Source organism: Patiria miniata, unplaced genomic scaffold, assembly GCF_015706575.1.
Source record: "Patiria miniata isolate m_02_andy unplaced genomic scaffold, ASM1570657v1 HiC_scaffold_17, whole genome shotgun sequence".
Taxonomy (NCBI): Eukaryota; Metazoa; Echinodermata; class Asteroidea; order Valvatida; family Asterinidae; genus Patiria; species Patiria miniata.
This window is the reverse complement of record NW_024037055.1, coordinates 10766966-10787515: the sequence shown is the minus strand read 5'-3', so window position 1 is coordinate 10787515 and position 20550 is coordinate 10766966. Positions and strand designations below refer to the sequence as shown.

The following is a 20550-nucleotide window of genomic DNA, read 5'->3' as shown; positions in this document are numbered from 1 at the left end:
GGTCATTCGTTGGGGAATTTTCAAATACTAGAGACTCTAAAACTTATTTTGATTCAACAAACATTCGATGGAAGAATTATACGACTATCTGACTGTAGTGTATGAACAAAAAATTCGAAATCACACGGTATGCAGGGGTGTGAGTGACCACTGATAAAAATAGCTGAAAACAGCTGAAAAAGGTGTAAAAAAGCTGAATTTTGGAAATCTCCTATACTTTTGTACACAGCAAGTGAAGGGAAATAGCTGAAATCCAAAACAAAAAAAGCTGAAATCAGCTAAAAAGCTGAGATTTCACACCCCTGGGTATGAGTGGTGTACCGAGGAGAACATTTATCGTTGATTCGCAGCTCCCGACATGCCCGAGATTTTCTACAAACTGTCCAAACATGTCAAAGTGTGAGTCAGTAATCTGGACCAAATTTCTCTTCTAAAGATTGTATCGTAAAGATCTTTGTGTAATCAGTAATCATGAAGCTTAACATTACATTTTTTCTTTTCAAAATGCACTTAGTCAGAAAAAAATTTATTGGAGACTAGCCTAATCCAAAAGAGGTAGGTTTTTATTGAAGCGATCTGGAACTAGGACAAATCCGAAACTAGGAAAACAACTGTAGGCCTATTCCCTTTTCAAAGCAGAAAATGAAGAACTACATCTCGTCACAAAGTGTTCTTAATCTTACTGAATCCTCCATGCAATGTGTAACAAAAAAATGGATTCTGACGGAGTGTTTGCAAGATGACAAACGACACACAAAACCGGCAACAAAATGCCGGTAAAAGAGCGCCATTTTACTTTCTAAACGAGACAGAAATGTGAAATTCTGATAGGGAAAGGCTATACATACACAATGTCGGATTTCAGTAGATTTTCTGGCGGTAGAAACTGATAAATTTTTGCCGAAATTGTCGGAGAATGTTCCACCTTGTTCAAAGGACCAGCTTCTCTCTGCAGCGCAGAACGTAGAGAGTGACCTCTGCTCAAGCCCTTCCGGTTGCGCACCAGCTGAATTAGATTCTGCACAGTCTGAGCATAGTCTGAGTTGTTTCATCAATTATTTAAATAAAAATTAGAAACATTCATAATCTACAAGTAAAATATCAAAAACATTTTTTTTTACGCAGCCTAACCCCGGACCATGGGCTAACTGAGTTTTTAATCGCATAAAATGTTCACGCGCACGAACGATTCGTCACATAATTTGCGTTTGTTAATTACGTCAGTGTCAACAAGAGAGGGCGCTACGCCAATTTAACAGTCATGCATGCGTGGTATTTGACAAAATGACTTCCAAAGTGTAATTCTGAGTGCCCTGGCGCGGCTAGTGGCTTTTTGCAGAGGTAAAAAAAAAAAATGCAATTTGGCAACTTAAATATAACAATGAATTTGTTATTTGTTAACAATATCAAAATTAATTAAAAAAGTGTTTCGATTTTGTTCTTAAGATGATGCTTTGTCAGGATATAATTACCTTTGTAGCGTTAAATAGTGAGGATTTACGGTAACATCTCAGGTTTTAGAAGATGTGTGGTTCTGAAAAGAACGTACCGGACGGTGAAACAATATGTTCCGATCAGTATGCTCTGATCGTCTTCAATATAGAAAGCCGGACAGAACGGATGAGGCTGCATTAATAGGGCTGCATGATTACTGAGGCGTGGCGATGTGGTGGACTCGTTCTGAAGGCCATCGCTGAGGCTCACTGAGCCGTGTCAGTAGAGGGTAGGTTACGTGGCAGAGGCAGGCGCGGTTCTAGAACCAATATTTTGGGGGGACTAGCACGGTGGATCCAGAATTTTTTTCAGGGAGGCGTGCTGAAATGTTGACCGGTTATTTTTTCCAGACACTTAGGCCTCCGAAAATCAATAGGGGGGGGGGGGGGCGGAGCTCATGCCATATTTTCAATGGGGAGCGCCAATAAAATCCTAAAATCATTCACACTATAGCAAGGGCGAATCCAGAACACAATTTGTTTTTTTGGGGGGGGGCCAAAAAAAAATTTGGTCCCTCAAAAAAGTGGGTCCAAAACATTACGGCGTGGGGTTCGGGGCCCGCTTAAGGGCCCCGAACAATTTTTGGATTCTAGATGCTCTGTGGTGCGATCTGAGGCAATTTCTGACAACTTTAACAAATTGTTTTTGAGGAAAAGATGGTGGTGTACTCATTGCCTGCCTTTATTGCGATGTCACATAAAAAAAAAAATGGTTTCGTTTTGGGGGCCATGGCCCCCTTTGGCCCCCCCCCCTCCTGGATCCGCCCTTGCACTATATTAACTAATGCACCCTTGTCACGGCTATTTCTTCTTTAGGGGGAGACCGTTCGCATGTACATCACAATCCTCCTTTTTGTTAATGCAATATTTTTTTTTTTTACGGCATTTATTTTTTGGGGGGCTAGACAAAATTTTGGGGGGGCTACAGCCCCCCCTAGCCCCCCCGTAGAACCGCGCGTGGCCGCAGAGGGTATAGGAGACCTAGTCTGATAGGACTCTACGAATCGCCTTTTTAAACATTTGGACACGGTCTGGCTCGTTTATATTTCGTGACTCCATCCCACAGCTAATTTTGTATAGGGAGGGGGGGGGGTTCAAACCGATGTTCCCCAGTCCCTATATAGTTCTGCAGTCCTTATGTCCTTAGGTTAGGGTTGCGGGGACGGGTGAACATAGGGACGGGTGCTCACCTATCTTCCCTAGTCCCTAGTTCCCCCGAATTATAGAGATCACGAAAAACAGAGCTCTGCGCGCGCAGGAATTTACATAGATTTTTGTGGAGTGCACCCTCGAGTCCCGCCCGGACGGTCTTTCAAACGCTTAGCCGGATCTTGCGCGAAATAAGAAATGTGCACGTGAACTTGACAAAACTGGATGAGATACACCTCCGGCCATTGACGGTGCAGGATTGACGGTAACAATGGCGAATTCGCATGAGACGTTATCTCAATATGAATCCCGCGGCACGGTCCCCGACCCTAACCCGGCCTTGAACCCACGAGCCTAGGACTGGTGAACATGGACTGGGGAACATAGGGGACTGCAGCCTATACTTGTGTGACAGATTGTAGAAATAGTTCTAGAGATCATGCATGGACTTTTGGCTTCCCACTCTGGGAATTCGTTTAAATAAAACAACAACAACGTCTGGATCTATTTAGCATAGAGGACGGGGTATAAACATGGGCCAGAGATTGGCAACCGTTTTAGGAGTGGTTTGTGTGAGGAGACTATTTCAAACAAAATCGAATAGGCCAATTCTTGTAAATTTGAGATGGGAATTGTCCTTCTTTAATTTCCAGCGTACATCGCCGCCATGATTTAGTTGTAAGTCACTTTTTTTCCCGCTCAGCAAGTTTTTATTGGCGGTGTGAAAACACAGGGAATGCAATAATGAAATCATCTTGGCACAGTGAAGTGGCAGACGAAGTTCAATTCAGACAAATGCCATGTGATGCAAGTCTCTCACCGCATATACAACATCGACTTTGACTACCACCTGGCCGATGACGCACATATCAACTTGAACATCACCTTAAAAGCCAACTGGATGCTATAGGGCTTATTAAATATTAAAAGGATTGTAAAGTACTGCCACCCATGAAACTTACATCTCTCCGGTCAAGCCACATCTAGAATATTGCTCCACTTTTTTGAATCTCTATCATTAAACCACTGTCAACCAGGTCGAACCATCCAGAAGAGAGCCGCAGCTATGTGGAGAGCATCTACCAACGAACCGTGCTGAGAGTTCAGAAGGGAAGCAGCCATCAAAACCATGCTGTACAAGATATCCCACAAACCTCACTACAATAATTAACAAAGTTCAGGTCCTGACCCCCATGACAAATACCAGACTATAAACTACCAAAGATACTAACTTCTCATAACCCATTCCTCCAAGGACATCTACAAGTTCTCCTTCAGCAGTCCGGCTCTGGAAGCGGCCCTTCCTGCAGACGTCATCACAGTTCCATCAGTGGACGTCTTCAGGGCACACATCTCTGCAACTAGCTCCAAGATTTGAGTTTTAACTCGCACTTGCATTTTCTTTTGCACAAGCTTCCCCGCGCTGCACATCAACGTTAACATCCAGAAGTGGACTTTGCTAAGTACCGGCGTAGATGAAGTAACCGAGGAAGGTGAAAACAAAACTTGCTAATGGACTCCCAGCTTTAACCCAAGTTTACACAATACTTCCCTAATTTCACCAGGAGGATCAGTAATTTAAACAAAATTATATATATATATATATACAGGGTGGATAAAAAAACGAAACCGAGATATTATTGCTATTTGGAACAGAAGTAGGGCACATGTGAATCAAAAGGAGATATCCTCTGCTGGGGTTGAATCTCCTCTTTAAAATGACACCCTGGTCATGCCATTACATTCACGATTGACTGAGCAGTGACTAATTTTATGAAAGGGTCTATTTAGAGAATTGTGCCACTTTTCAACTGTGGTTTTGTGTCATTTGTCACAGAGTGAAAGGCTATCATGATGGTTGCCAATCAAGGCAGGTGGGGAAAAAAGAGATTTCACCATGAAAAGTGGCGCAAGTCTCCAAATAGACCCTTTCATAAAATCGGTCACTGCTCAGCGAATGTAAGGACATGATCAGGGTGTCATTTTAAAGAGGAGATTCAACCCTAACAGAGGATATCTCCTTTTGATTCACACGTGCCCTACTTCTGTTCCAATTATCAATAATATCTCGGTTTCGTTTTTTTTTTTTATCCACCCTGTATAGTTCGTCCTTCGAAACTAGATGATGACAGCAAACATCCGGCTCCATACTAGTTGGTGTTGTGTGTTCGTAGATGGCTAATAAGTCCAATTCTGGCCAGGAAGTTAAGGTCACAAACTGGACACACTGGATCTGGGGGGGGGGAGGGGGGGGGGGAGTTGGACACGTGGAGAAGCATAGCTCATGAGATTTTCGTTGCTGTCGTTTCAGCTCAGCCTCCCTGATGCGACAGGCTTCGAGCTTGATGGTAGCAGACCAGTAAATAAACTTCCATAGACCCCAATGGTAAATGCTCCCACTTCAGAAATTCGGGGAAAATACTCACAACTCTCCAAGGTGTTCGAGACACACATCAAATTAAAGCTTATTTCATCATCTTTCATTTTCTTTTCAGTTTTCGGGGGTCAACTGATGACTTTTAGAAGAAATTTCCATCTGAAGATGATCACCCCTGAAAATAGTCCTGAAGCCCATCGCCATTTTGAAAAAAAGATGCCTACACTCCATTGCAAAATAGAGCGCTTTTAGGGTCCAAATTACATCCAAATTACACAGAACTGCAAGCTCCCAGTCCTGTGCACGGCTTCCACCCATATGTTTTACAAACCCTCAAGTTCATGGCCCACAGCATGCTCAAATACTGAAGATTTTGAGGGCATGCAAATCGTGATTTGGCCGGCGTAGGCAATTTCGGACCGATTTACTGGTCTGCACCCTGATGCACCTTCGTGGGGTGATCTTCGCCACGCTGTTCGATCCTGGGTATGTTCTTCCCAGCTACTCAATTGATGTTGTAGCTCTTGAATTAACCACCTGCAGCCGATCTTTTGCCTGTTGTTAGTTCACCGTAGAGTACCGGTATCTTTTTGGGGAGTCGATCATAATAGTGTAGCGGCGGTGCCGGGCCGCCGGCAGAGGGCGCCAGCACGGACCCACGGTGCAACCGTAGCGTCGGGACCCCTGCTGCTGGGCCAGGGAGACCCGTTGCCAGACTGCGCCGACTCAGTAGTGTGACTTTTGTATAGCGTCCCTTTTGTTGTGAGTTGTATAAAGTGAGAGCCTCGTGTAAAGAAAGTGGCAAGAATAAATGGCCGGAGAGCCCCGAAGCCCTGAAGAATAGAGTCTGTGGTTTCCTTCGTCTGGCGTGTGAGAACCCCAGAAGTGTTCTACGTTACATTGGTGGCAGCCGTGGCATGTCTGACGGAGGAAAAACAGGTAGAATTTGGAGTGTTTTTCGCCATGAATACACCGGATCGAGTTAGTCTGGCGTCCGACTCGCCACTCGGCGGGTACGCACGCTGGATCAGGGCCTCGCAGAGCGTAAACCAACCTGGTGAGATGGCCAGCAAAGCGTTCGTCACGTTGGATGACTCGGAGTTGGACTTTTTCAGTGTTTCGGGGAGCCAGCTAGGCCCACATGCTACATCCCATGGAGAATCGCGCCGCACTGTGCACCACGGCGCAACAGACGCTCTGTTCCACTCGGAGCACTGCCGAGTTGCGCCTGTTGATAAAGCAGGGCTGGCCGGGCTTGATCGTCCGGAGACACCCCGCATCAACACACGTGCCAGGGCCCACGATGGGAACAGCCCCGTAACACACGCACCATACAACGGACGCATGTTTTTCTCCGGAACAGCTCCGTTTTACAAACACCAATTCACCGGGTGCACGTTCCCCCCCGGAACTGCCCCGTAACACACACATTCATACAACGGACGCATCCCTTGGGGAATCGCGCCGCACTGTGCACCACGGCGCAACAGACGCTCTGTTCCACTCGGAACACTGCCGAGTTGCGCCTGTTGATAAAGCGGGGCTGGCCGGGCTTGATCGTCCGGAGATGCCCCGCATCAACACACGTGCCAGGGCCCACGATGGGAACAGCCCCGTAACACACACATTCATACAACGGACGCATGTTTCATCCGGAACGGCTCCGTTCCACGGACACCAATACACCGGGCACGGTTTCCCTCCGAAACGGCCCCGTTACGCGCATGTACAAGCGCCGGATGCGTGTTCCCCGGTAGAGTTGATCCGCACGGGATTCAATAGAGCGGAGCCGGCGAAGTTGCTCCGCGCGGGAATCAATGGAGCGGAGCCGGCGAAGTTGCTCCGCACGGGAATCAATGGAGCGGAGCCGGTAGAGTTGCTCCGCACGGGATTCAATGGAGCGGAGCCGGTAGAGTTGCTCCGCACGGGATTCAATGGAGCGGAGCCGGTAGAGTTGCTCCGCACGGGATTCAATGGAGCGGAGCCGGCGAAGTTGCTCCGCACGGGAATCAATGGAGCGGAGCCGGCGAAGTTGCTCCGCACGGGAATCAATGGAGTGGAGCCGGTAGAGATGCTCCGCACGGGAATCAATGGAGCGGAGCCGGTAGAGTTGCTCCGCACGGGATTCAATGGAGCGGAGCTGGCGAAGTTGCTCCGCACGGGAATCAATGGAGCGGAGCCGGCGAAGTTGCTCCGCACGGGATTCAATGGAGCGGAGCTGGCGAAGTTACTCCGCACGGGAATCAATGGAGCGGAGCCGGTGAAGTTGCTCCGCACGGGATTCAATGGAGCGGAGCCGGCGAGGTTGCTCCGCACGGGAGTCTATGGAGCGGAGCCGAGCGAGTTGCGCCGCACGGGAGTAAATGGAGCGGAGCCGAGGGAGTTGCGCCGCACGGGAGTAAATGGAGTTGAGCCGACAGAGTGGCTCCGCACGGGAGTTAATGGAGCGGAACCGTGGAGTTGCTCCGCACGGGAGTCAATGGAGAGGAGCCGGCGCAGTTGCTCTGCACGGGACTCAATGGAGCGGAGCCGATGGAGTTTATCTGCACAGGAGTCAATGGAGAGGAGACCCCGGGGTGGGCCAAGAGGAGAACCCAGAGGTGATCCCAGAGGTGATCCAAACGGAGAACCCAGAGGAAAACCCGGAAGAGACCCCAGAGGTGACCCCGGAGGAGACCACAGAGGAGACCAGGAGACCCAGGCGGATGCCCCAGCGGAGGCGCCGCCTTGTTCGGGGACGAACAAGGGTCCTCGGAGGGGGCTGTGTAGCGGCGGTGCCGGGCCGCCGGCAGAGGGCGCCAGCACGGACCCACGGTGCAACCGTAGCGTCGGGACCCCTGCTGCTGGGCCAGGGAGACCCGTTGCCAGACTGCGCCGACTCAGTAGTGTGACTTTTGTATAGCGTCCCTTTTGTTGTGAGTTGTATAAAGTGAGAGCCTCGTGTAAAGAAAGTGGCAAGACTAAATGGCCGGAGAGCCCTGAAGAATAGAGTCTGTGGTTTCCTTCGTCTGGCGTGTGAGAACCCCAGATCCGTTCGACGTTACAATAGTAATGATAATGAAATTTTTTAAAGCGCCGGTAAACCGCCGCAAGCGGCGCTCATGGCGCTGCACTGCATAACAACCAGACAAAAATAAGAATAAAGAGGCACCTGGTTCAGTGATTCGACTCTCTACCCGTCAAGATGCATCGTCACGCTCCATCAATATGTGATGTGGTCTGATTTCCTAATGTATAGGTGATCATCCTTGCTGCAATATTCCGTATCCGTTGAAGGCGAGAGAGGTGTATATTGTTAATTCCATACAAAAGCGAGTTGCATGACTCTATCTTAGATGTAATAAAAGCATGAACAATTGTTTCAGCAGCTTCCCTTGTGAGATGGTCCCGTATTCTGCCAATATTCCTAATTGACATTAACGCAGCCTCAGATACTGCCGTCACCTGGCAGTCCATTTTCATGGCCGAGTCAACTTGACATCACACCCAAATTACGAACATGTGTGCGTCATCAACTCTGACATGATCAATAATCACATTCTGGATCCCAGAATCACGAATTCAGTTTTTGCGTTATTTAACTTATGGAAGTTTCGATTCATCCATATTGCAATATCGTCGATGCATTCTTCGACTCTTCGAGCGCTGAGTTAACGTCTGCCTGTACAGGTTTCACTGGTACGTAAATCTGAGTGTCGTTTGGGTATAAAGCTATAGTCCATCATTTGTAATTAGTGCATTTTGTTCGTTTGAAGCAACAAAAGTGTTCAAAATCTAATGAAGGATACTGAACAACTTACTTGATGAAGTTTCAGCTCAGCTTCAGCTTCATATTCCGCGAAAAACAGCATTCTAGGATCTCAATTTAAAATCAAAAGTTGCTAAATCATGTTTCGAATTGTTTTGAATTGCAGCTTTACGCGATGTCACGCACTGATCCGACGAATTATAGCAACCGCGCGCGCCTGTGCGCATGCGTCGTTCCAATGCTTGTGCGCGCTGCGCCGAATAACAAAACGAACAACTAATTTAAATTTTCCTACGGTGCTTCTTAAGAAGCACCGTTGGAAATGCCTTCTTTCGTTGATTTCTTCAAAATGAGAGCTTGTCAGAAAGGATAATTTCACAGGGAGTTTAGTCCCCTTACTATCTTTCAACCAGTATGTTTTCAACAATAATTACGCCAGTTACTTTTTTGGATAGCTGCAAATGATGAACTCGGGCTTTAAGGGATAGCTCAGATTATACCGACGAATGATGTAACCGCGCCTGGACAGGTACATCGGTACAGTTTTTAAGTACTGTGGTGGGGTAGGGATCGGATCCAGCTGACATGATGTCGTTGGATCTTTGGATACTGTGACGAAACAAGGGTACATGTAGAATTGTGTCAGAGTCTAAGTCCTAGGAATTATTTATGTGCGTGATCTAGGAGATTTGGTGCGTGCTTATAATGCCGAGGTGCGCGTGCACCAATCGGCAATAAATCAGTAAATTGTGCTGCGTGATCGGGACTCATGGTGTGCATTGACCATTCGGCAGCGTGGGGTCCTGAGATCATCTCGTGAGTTCGCAAGATGGCCTCAATGCAGTAGGAACGCGTTCTGGTGCTGTTGCCAAGTCGCAGAAGCCAAGCTTCTGGGTTCATGGACGAGTCAAGTCGCAGTGCCGTTGCTGGGGTCTTCGTTGCTGTTGCGTACTCCCCGGCCGGGAGTAGGAGCTCATCTCTGACGGTGGACGCTCTGGTGCGGACCGGTTCGGGAGTTAAAGCTCCGGGTTAGTTAGCATTAAGCTAAGTGTTATCTTATACATGTACATTTAAGTGGAGTACATGTAATTGTAGCTTAAGTGTCGATTATCTAAGATAATTGGGGAAAAAGATTTAAGTAAGGAAATTAAGACTGATTTTGTGTCGTGATTAGTGCTAGATCAAAAAGGGCTAGGAGTAGTGGAGCTTGGTTTGAGAGGCTAGTGAGACTGTGATTCGGTGGTAGATTGCCTGTCGTGGGTTGGAGTTGAAGTTGGACACCATTCGGTGGGGTTTTACGACTGAGGCGATCATTGCCGTAATCATTGAATTAGCTTGTCAACGAGTTTACTCTTTGCCGTGTACGGTACTTGTGAGGGTTGCCTGTTTCATGTGAGGTTTATTGTACGTAAGGCTTATATTGTATAAATCGTGTTGAGGGTTACCTTTCTTGTTCGAGGGTTATATGTACAAAGGGCTTATATTGTAAATCGGGTTGAGGGTTACCTTTCTTGTGTGAGGGTTATTGGGACAGCTCAATCTGCGTGAGGGTTACTGGAATTTTGATAATAACAGGAATTGTACATTTGTACTTGTATAATAAGTTTATTATACGTGGGGCAGTTGATACCACGTGAGGGTTACCTACGGTTCAGTTACTACAAAGGGTGCAGTTGACCCTTGTTATAACCAGTGAGGGTTATTGCCTATATGTGAGATATATGTCCATTATTTATCGCCTCGTATATATTGTTCAGTGTGCATTATTGTAGATTATCGTAAATTATTGTAAAGCTATGATTACTGAACAAATCTAGTGATGATAGAGATTCTTGAATGAATCCTATCTATCATTGTCTATGTAATCACTAGTCTCTGTGAGGGTTACTCAGGTTCACTGTGAGGGTTACCCGGTTGAGGCCTATTGTCGCTACTTGTATTACTCTAATTTCATTCAATTAACCCTATAAAGGGGCCGGGGGCGGAATCCGCCCCGCCCCCCTCAACATTTTCCGCGATAGCCTCTAAAAAAAAATTTCGCGACCCGAGCTGTTATGACTTTTTAGCCTCGAGCTTTGCGCATCTTTTGATACCAAAAACATAAAAATCGGACTACGGGTTGCCGCATAGCGAAAAATTTTCCGGCGCTAAGCGCCGTGAAAACTGAATTTTTCCATATACGTCGTGTATACAGAGCAGAATTGCCTTTCGTACATATGAATAATTAATTAGCCATAATTCAGAACCCTTTGACCTATAGTCATGAAATTTCTTGGGTATGTTTAGGCAGAGTTGCTCTATGCATGTACTGAGTTTCAGAATTTTTCATCACTCGATGGCCGAGATCTTAGGGGGGTGGGCGGAATCCGGCCCCCCCCCCGGCTGAGAGATGGTAAAAATAACCCGGCCCCTTTAGGGTTAATTACTCAATCACAAAACGGTTCCACCAAACGAACAACTCCTAGGCTTTGTCCACCGTCGTTCGTTTATTGCCCGGCCCCCCCCCCTTTCGTTTGGGTAGCCGCTCAGCCGTTCGTTAGGCTAATAAATGTTTTTGTGGGATATATAATGTGTGGGTTGGAGTCCTGGTCCCCCTGGGTTCCGCCGACCCGCCGGTTCCGCCACAAATGGTGTCAGGATCGGTTTACCACATTACTATGGCAAGAACTTCATCTTCAGTTGCTGGTGCAAAAGATGATGATGAAGTCAGGCATCAGGCATAGTACTACATAACCTGACCAGCGAAGCTGAGCTCTCATGATAAAAGCAGCTACACTGGGCAATTCCGCACGCTTGAGAACTTTAGTGTCAGGGACCTTAATTGTCTTGCCAGTCTGATGCGTAAGATGTGCTCTTGCAGGAAAGGTGGAAATGGTTCAGCTTTCTGATGTGGCGGCTGTAGGTTGTCCAAGTTTCACAGGCATACAACAGAGAAGTCAGGACTGCAGCTTGATAGACAGACACGCAACTTTGTTTTCAAGCTTAGGCTTATGTTGAGCTGGCTTTGGATATCCGGTGTGCGATTTCGTCGTCTCAGTGGACCTCTCTGGACAGGGTACTGTCCAATGAGCATGTAAAGTTGTCCACAGAATCAGTGGCGTAGCCAGGAATTTTTCAGGGGGGGGGGGGGGGGGGGGGGGGGGGGGGGGGGGGGGGCTGGAACATTTCATGGGGGGGCGTCAAGCAGGGGCGTCAATCGCTTCTCAAAAGTGGGGGGGGGGACATACCTTGATCATAACTGATGCAAACGCGAAGCCCTTACGGCGTGGGGTTCGGGGCCCGCTTAAGGGCCCCGAATTTTTTTTGGATTTTCGATGCTCTGTGGTGTGATCTGAGGCAATTTCTTACCACTTTAACCAATAATTATCTTAGCACAAAAGATAATAATTTAAACATAATTTTCGAGGTTTTCTCAGCTAAAGGCCTAAGAAAATTTTGTGAACATTGTTTTCGAGGTTGGAGTCATTGAATCAGCTACCAGAATTCTGAGCTATAGGCGTGGGGTTCGGGGCCCGCTTAAGGGCCCCGAAAATTGTTGGATTCTAAATGCTCTGTGGTGCTATCTGAGGCAATTTCTGACCACTTTAACCAATATTTTCTAAGCAAAAGATACATTGTAGTACATAATAGGGCCCTGTAAATGAGACACGAGTTCAAAAATGGGGGGGGGGGACATTTGATATTGTGTCCCCCACGTACCCTTCAAAAGGTGGGGGGACATGTCCCCCTGTCCCCGCCAGGATTGACGCCCATGGCGTCATGTAGATCAATGATAATTTTTTTAGAAACTCAAAATCTCAGTGGGGGGGGGGGGGGGGGGGGGCGACAAGGTTTCATGGGGGGGGGGCGGTCGCCCCCCCCCCCCCACGCCCCCCCGGTGGCTACGCCACTGCACAGAATGAAAGATCATACGCTCTCCAATGACGATAAATGGTGGACCATATCAGCTTGGGTTGCGAAAGGCGATTTCTAAAGGTTACGTAACACTTTATTTGGAATTAAACTACCGGCACATGCACAGATTATGTTCACGTTGGCGGGCGAAATCTTTGAAAATTAATTTCTCCCGTTTGAAAGACCGTTTCTTCATGCAACTTTCAGTGCTTATTTCTTTTATAATGATCCAAGTATTTGTGCTAAAAATCGTTGTGATGTGTTCATTACCGTTTAGTTGAAATTGGAAAAATAGGCCTGGATACGTGCATTTTTGAAAGTTGTAACATAATTATGGCGTTTGCAACCTATGTCTATCTTTTCAAGCCTCACGAATATTAATAAGGTTCCTATCCATTAAGTTGTGCAGTAGAAAAGCCTCCTTCGCGAGTTATTTATGATAAATATCACTCTTTTTGACGGCTTCCATTGACGGTCGATACCGACTCACGCCGAGTGACGCTAATGAATTTGCTAATATGCCCCGTTCGTCATTGTGCTGCTGGGCCGAAATTGGTCAACCGTAGCGCAAATGGCGCTATAAGATCTTTACTGAAAACCATGCCCGTGGGTTTGGTCGGTAAAAAAATCCTCGTCGAAATTTTCCTTTGAGATAGTTAAAGGTGTAACACTAGCGTTTGCATCAACAGATTAAGCTGAAATTGGTAATATACTAAGATGATGTAAGTGTCCAACTACCCGTGAAATAACAACTTGGGGAAATTCCTAGAAATCGATATAAATACATAGATCTTGGAACGATTTCTTCCCGACTTTAAGGTCAGCTTTACCATAACCAGTAACAATGTTTTGGTCATTTGGTCAAGATGATGCCCTGCAGCAAGAATCGCTCTTGAAACTGTAAATATATTGTATGAACTTATACCAAAAAATATAAATGTACCACACTTCAACCTATACACTAAAAAAAAATGAACCCTGACTGCAGTAATATTAAACCAATTAAACGATTAAATAATACTTAACACTCAATTTTAGTTGCTTTCACCTTGATATAAAAACATAAAATGATAAAAGTGAAGTGTACTTTTATTAAGTTTCATCCACACGAAGAAAATGAGGAAAGACAACACCATTTAAAATTGAGTTAATGATAAATAAACTGTTTGGTTAATATTACTAAAAGCTCAAATTCATTATGTGCCCTTGATTCATTTCAGTACTAAAAACTTAAATCCATAACTTGTAGATGAAACGTGAAGTATTTACGTAATAAAAACATAAAGCAAACTAAAGCTGATATCGATAAAAGAGTCCTTAATTATACGTTAGATTTGATTAGCAAGTTTGAGTAATAAACACGTATATCACAAGGAGTGGGTATAACTTAAAGTCTTTAAGTCTTCAATGATAAATTCAATTTTCAATGAAATTGTTTTAATATTAGGTTGTATGTATTTGACATTAAACTACTTTTCGTGCGAACATAATATATAGTTTTTCGGGGAGGGGGTTTGTATTTACGTCCATCCAACCAGCAGGATTAGTACGGCAGGGGCTGGTACTGTCTGTGCATGGGGGCACTGTTATTTATTATTATAATTAGACCATTATTCACGCTATAGCGCTAACAGACAATATACAGTGTATGGGCCTTTCCAGGGCGATACGTCCGTGAAATTAAAAAAAAAAGGCACGAGAACGGCGATGGTACAAAAAAGGCCACCAATTCTTTTTTAAAAGGGGCACTTGTTCAGAAAAAGGGCACTTCTTAAAAATGGTGAAAAAAAGGGCATTTCAATGGAAAAGGGCAGTCTTGAGAAAATATTGGGGGAGGGGGGTACCCCCTTCCCCCCCCCCCCCCCCCCCCCCCCCCCCGCTGGCTACGCCTATGTTATTACTTTACAAAAAATGTATTCGTAAATATATAATGATTTCATCTGTACTAACTTGAACTGTTATACATGTCTTAAATTAGCAGGGCACTAAATATATTTGATTTATTTCTCTCATATATATGTTTATCTTTATAATCTTGAAAACTGTGCTTAAGTTAATGTAACTGTATCACTAAATAAACATCATCATTCAAACCCAATGCAGCACTTACCAGCAGTCTGGGTGCTCAGCTACAGGAGGGTTTTACCTCCTCTGGATGTAACCCCCATTTGTACTTATTTAATCTTATTGATTTATATTTACCAACTTCTGGTAATTTTTCATTGTATTTTTGTTGTACAAATGGAAACAGACAAACAAACACCCCAACACCCCAACAAAGAAACAAATAAACACCCCAACACCCCCAACAAACATGGGGAGTAAAGTCCGCCCTCTCACATTATGTTGTTCCATCGAACACGGGAAGACGGGATAGTATAGCGCCACCAATATAAACGTGGTACTCGCATTTTTATTTCTCGTAGCTGAGTACCTGTACTTCACCACGTCACGGGCGCTTAACAGTATATTATCGTGAACTTTAATTACTGATGCTAGGGACCATACTAAATCACACTTTAAAGTACAACATTCCCAACAACCTAATTTCATGAAGCGCAGAAGTTGCTACTTGCGAGGTTTGCCGGGAAAATGTTTCCTTGCTCTGGATGATCTGACGTGGTCTGATCATATGATCTTTGGAGAGCTAAATGTAGGCCTAAGCCAGTCATATTTCTCCCGATATAAATCAAACAATTAACAAGGTAAGCCGTTTAACATGATGTTTGGCATGATTTTCCTGGCGTTTGTTCATGTTGTTACTTAGTCCGAGTTTCTACTTGGACCTGTTGTGCGCTTTCTTGCAAATCACGCAATCTTAAGAATGAGCGCGCATTCTTAAGAATGAGCACGCAATCAGAAGAATGAGCGCTCATTCTTAAGATTGCGTGGGAATATCACGTGCGCAATTTATGAATTTTGCACAATCTTAACAAACATTGCACGGCATATAGGCCTAATTATGTTAAATGAAAGATAGTGGATATTTTGCCGGAGGTAATGACAGCAAACTAACGATTACTAAAGGTTTGCCGGCGGCAATCCATATCAACAGAGGGCGCTGTACTCTTTAAAATAGGGCTGAATTATAAGATGTATTAAATTCCCACCAAAAGTTGTGTAGCACGTTTGGTGTAATGGTTAAACAAAGGCTCTAGTAAGCGGGATGACTCGCGTTCGATTCCGACCGCACCACATTTTAAAGTTTTTTTTTCTCATCCCCAAATAAATAAGAATATTCTTCTTTTATTATTTTAACATGTCTCAAACATTTTTTGCAGAGTATTACATTTTCTTTTTCAGATTTGTGGCTCTGGAGGATTTTTTTTAAAAGGGAAATAAAGTCCGACATTATAAAATGGTCTGAATCCCATCTTGTGAATACGAGGTAACAACGATTATTTTGGCATGGAGCCAGACTAAAACTTGTCACCGGAAAATGTTTAAGTACCAAAAAACAGTAACTGCGCATGTTCAGTGCATATCCGGCAAACTAACGTTTACTAAAGGTTTGCCGTCTCCGGCAAAATATACACTGCCTAAATGAAATGTATAGGCGGTTAAAGGGGAAATAATTCATATAACGAGGAAAGAAAATGATCTACTGCTTCTGTACTCGTATAACTACGATAATTTGAATCAAATTAAACCTGTTATTATTGTTTTTTTCTTCCCACTATGGGAAGTTTTGTAATAACGGAGGACTGGGAACTACTCAACTAGTCTGGGAAGTGCTTTGTTTAGGCTAGACAAGTTACAAGTTCCTGTATGTATCATATGATGTCCAGAAGCTGCCAAAATTGCTCTTTTGACTAGATACAATCCAGCTCTGCGGCGTAATGGTGGGGTGTGAACAATAGCAATTTAAGTGGCAAATAGCATTAGCGCTATGGGATGTCACTATTCATTCTCATTTTTACCCCTCAGCCGAGAGGCTCGAGGGGTATTGTCATCGCCTAGGGCGTCCGTCCGTCTGGATGTATGTATGTCTGTCCGTCCGTCCGTCCGTCCGTCCGTCCGTCCGGGCAGCTTAGTTTCCGGATGATAACTTGAGTTAGAAATGTTGTTTGGGGTTGTAACTTCGGTAGGGGGTTGCCCTTGGGAGTAGGCAAGTTGGGATTGGTTTTGAGGTCAAAAGGTCAAAGGTCAAGGTCACCGTGGTGAGTTAAATGTAAATGGTTTCCGGATGATAACTTGAGTTAGAAATGAGATTTTGGTGTCTAACTTTGGTAGGGGGTTGCCCTTGGGAGTAGGCAAGTTGGGATTGGTTTTGGGGTCAAAAGGTCAAAGGTCAAGGTCACCGTGGTGAGTTAAATGTAAATGGTTTCCGGATGATAACTTGAGTTAGAAATGAGATTTTGGTGTCTAACTTTGGTAGGGGGTTGCCCTTGGGAGTAGGCAAGTTGGGATTGGTTTTGGGGTCAAAAGGTCAAAGGTCAAGGTCACCGTGGTGAGTTAAATGTAAATGGTTTCCGGATGATAACTTGAGTTAGAAATGAGATTTTGGTGTCTAACTTTGGTAGGGGGTTGCCCTTGGGAGTAGGCAAGTTGGGATTGGTTTTGGGGTCAAAAGGTCAAAGGTCAAGGTCACCGTGGTGAGTTCAATGTAAATGGTTTCCGGATGATAACTTGAGTTAGAAATGAGATTTTGGTGTCTAACTTTGGTAGGGGGTTGCCCTTGGGAGTAGGCAAGTTGGGATTGGTTTTGAGGTCAAAAGGTCAAAGGTCAAGGTCACCGTGGTGAGTTAAATGTAAATGGTTTCCGGATGATAACTTGAGTTAGAAATGAGATTTTGGTGTCTAACTTTGGTAGGGGGTTGCCCTTGGGAGTAGGCAAGTTGGGATTGGGTTTGGGGTCAAAAGGGCAAAGGTCAAGGTCACCGTGGTGAGTTAAATGTAAATGGTTTCCGGATGATAACTTGAGTTAGAAATGAGATTTTGGTGTCTAACTTTGGTAGGGGGTTGCCCTTGGGAGTAGGCAAGTTGGGATTGGTTTTTGGGTCAAAAGGTCAAAGGTCAAGGTCACCATTGTGAGTTAAAGGTAAATGGTTTCCGGATGATAACTTGAGTTAGAAATGCAATTTTGGTGTCTAACTTTGGAAGAGGGTTCCCCTTGGGAGAAGGCAAGTTGGGATTGGTTTGGGGGTCAAAAGGTCAAAGGTCAAGGTCAGCATGGTGAGTTAAAGGTAAATGGTTTCCGGATGATAACTTGAGTTAGAAATGAGATTTTGGTGTCTGACTGAGGTAGGGGTTTGCCCTTGGGTACAGGCAAGTTGGGATTGGTTTTGGGGTCAAAAGGTCAAAGGTCAAGGTCACCGTGGTGAGTTCAATGTAAATGGTTCCGAATGATAACTTGAGTTAGAAATGAAATGTTGGTGTCTAACTTCGGTAGGGGGTTTCCCATTGGTACAGGCATGTTGGGACTGGTTCTGGGGTCAAAGGCCAAAGGTCAAGGTCACCACGTGAGTTAAAGGTTAATGGTTTCCAGATGATAACTTGACTCTGGCTGAGGGGTTTCAACAGCAACGCTGTTATTTTTCACATTCTTCATTCTTACGCCCCCCCTTTGTTATCCCAAAAATCAGAATTCTTTTCACTACACTATTATTATGTATCTTATTTTTTCCCGGTCCCCCGAATACGTTTATACTTTCATATCCACTCTTCTTTTCATCGTTAAATCTTTTCCTAGGTAAGTGACCTTGAGTTGCAACAGTATAATTGTTAAGAATCAGTGAACGAGGATGCAGCTAGACTGCTTGGCAGCGACAAGACCGTTATCTTGTCACGCATTCTTAAGAATGTGCGCTCAATCTGAAAGAGTTGCGTAAGGATCCAGTTGCGCAATCATAAGAATGTGCATGCGCATTCTTATGATTAAGCAAATCACAAGAAAGCGCACAACAGACCCAACTTATCGCCTTTTTAACATTCGGACATGGTCTGGCGATAGTAGGGTCCAAGCTAAAATAAATCCTTATATGCTGAGCAACACAATTCTGTCCATGTCATTGACTCCAAAACCCAACATTGCCCAACAAAAACATCAGATTTCACCCTCAAAACAGCCTCCAAATTACTAGATAGGCCTACGCCACCTACGGTACAAGTAGATATTGATAATTAAGATGATTGTACTGAAGTTTACTTACGATCCGGATGAAAAGTGAAATTTCCAGTTCAATACCGAGAGCTCCCCTCGCGATCATGCACACCTTAAATTTCCGACTCGTGTTTGAATTGCGATGTGGTCTTCATGCCCAGCGTTCATTCGATGGTCCCCGTATCCTGACTCCTGAGCCCGCGCGATGCAACCGAGCGTGCGCGATACATTGATTATGATAATGAGTAGACTGGATCACGTTTTTAAACACAAGTGCATTTCGAACCATAAAAGGGAGTCTGGAACTAGCTTGAACTGGTTTCCGTCCATAAAATCTGCCCTAGTTCCCGACTCCCTATTATCGTTCGAAATGCACTTGTGTTTACAAACGTAATCCAGTCTACTCATTATCATAATCGATGCATCGCGCGCTCGGTTGCATCACGTGCACCCGATAACGGAATTGCACTCGGGATACGGGGTCTTCATAGGCCCGTCGGGGACCGTCGAATGAACGCTGGGCATGAAGACCACATCGCAATTCAAACAAGAGTCGGAAATTTGACGTGTTCATGATCGCGAGGGGAGCTCTCGGAATTGAACGGGAAATTTCATCCGGATCGTAAGTAAACTTCAGTACAACCGTCTTAATTATCGATATCTGCTTGTACCTCAGGTGGCATATCTAGTAATTTGAAGGCCGTTTTGAGGGTGAAATCTGATGTTTTTGTTGGGCAATGTTGGGTTTTTGGGTCAAAGACAGAATTGTGTTGCTCGGCATAGGATTAGCTTGGACCCTACTATCGCCAGACCATGTCCGAGTGTTAAAAAGGCGATAAGTTGGGTCCAAGTTACTCGGACTAGGCATTTGTGTAGTCCAAGCATAGAGCTATATTAATAGGCCCGCCAAACGGCCCTCACGCACGGCCTAGACAACGCTGATTCTCGGGGTCGTGAGCTGTTTTCAAAGTACGGTAATTTCCGTTTTAGGCGTCATAAATGGCTGAAACTTGTGTACAATAAACATTTTCATATCTTTTGTCTAATGTGCAAATTTTATTTCGTAAAGACTTCAAATAACTTTGTGACAGCAAGTTGAATATGTGACCGCAGTGCGCGGCGCAATGCTAACCCGGAACTTGTCCCCATCATTTTCTCTGAGAGCTACTTTTCAGTGCCATTTTTACCCGATAACCCCATCGTAGATCGACAAATCAGGTACCAACTTAAAGAGGAAGACGTCATCTTTTCAGTGACGTATGCGCGTTTGTCATTTTTTGAAGAGGGGAGATTTTATAACCTGTACCAAAAATGTCTTTCCTCAATACAAGCAGAAATGTCACATAATTCCAGAATGCGCATACGGCTTATGCAAAATGGGGATATGAAGTCACTAAATATGGTTTAATCTTGCCAATAAGTGTCATTTATCCGGGTAAAAATCGTCTCCAAAGTTGCCCCTCCTGAGGAAAAAAACGCCACTCGCACTTGGTCACAAGTGTACACAGACCGGGTCAGCGCGTCTGCACACATGCCTGCAAAACACGAGGTCGGCAGGCTGACCACACGCAGTTGGCATGGAGTGATTGTGTGTGCGTGTGCATATCATGTGTACAAGTACTGTATGGGGTTATGCACTTGCAAACATCGCGTAGTGTCGACACTGTTTACATCTTTATTGACTTAAATTGCGTCGCTTCATGTTTTTTTTTGTAAGTTTAATTTCTTTTCTCGACCAAATTTATACATTTTCATGGTTCAGGGGCAATTAAATGACAAGAATACA

At 44.9% G+C, this 20550-nt stretch overlaps 2 protein-coding genes across 7 annotated transcripts in view; one reads left to right on the top strand and one right to left on the bottom strand.

The window, feature by feature from the left end:
• Positions 1–1217, bottom strand: part of LOC119723810 (E3 ubiquitin-protein ligase TRIP12-like) — a 74887-nt gene extending 73670 nt beyond the window's left edge. For 4 of the 5 annotated variants that reach the window (XM_038194682.1, XM_038194683.1, XM_038194684.1 and 1 more), the window contains exon 1: positions 849–1217. In XM_038194682.1, coding sequence (XP_038050610.1) covers positions 849–1052 — 204 coding nt within the window. In that variant the 5' untranslated portion in view covers positions 1053–1217. The remainder of the gene's footprint in view (positions 1–848) is intronic. The other variant, XM_038194686.1, reaches the window with a different exon arrangement.
• A 13874-nt stretch (positions 1218–15091) lies between these two features.
• LOC119723809 overlaps positions 15092–20550 on the top strand; it is a 56228-nt gene continuing 50769 nt past the window's right edge. Inside the window, exon 1 of one of the 2 annotated variants that reach the window (XM_038194681.1) lies at positions 15092–15366. Coding sequence is in view for 1 of the 2 variants with exons in the window: in XM_038194680.1 (XP_038050608.1) it covers positions 19337–19386 (50 nt within the window). In the remaining variant the exon portion in view is untranslated. Of the gene's footprint in view, positions 15367–19283; positions 19387–20550 lie in introns of those variants that run through there. The other variant, XM_038194680.1, reaches the window with a different exon arrangement.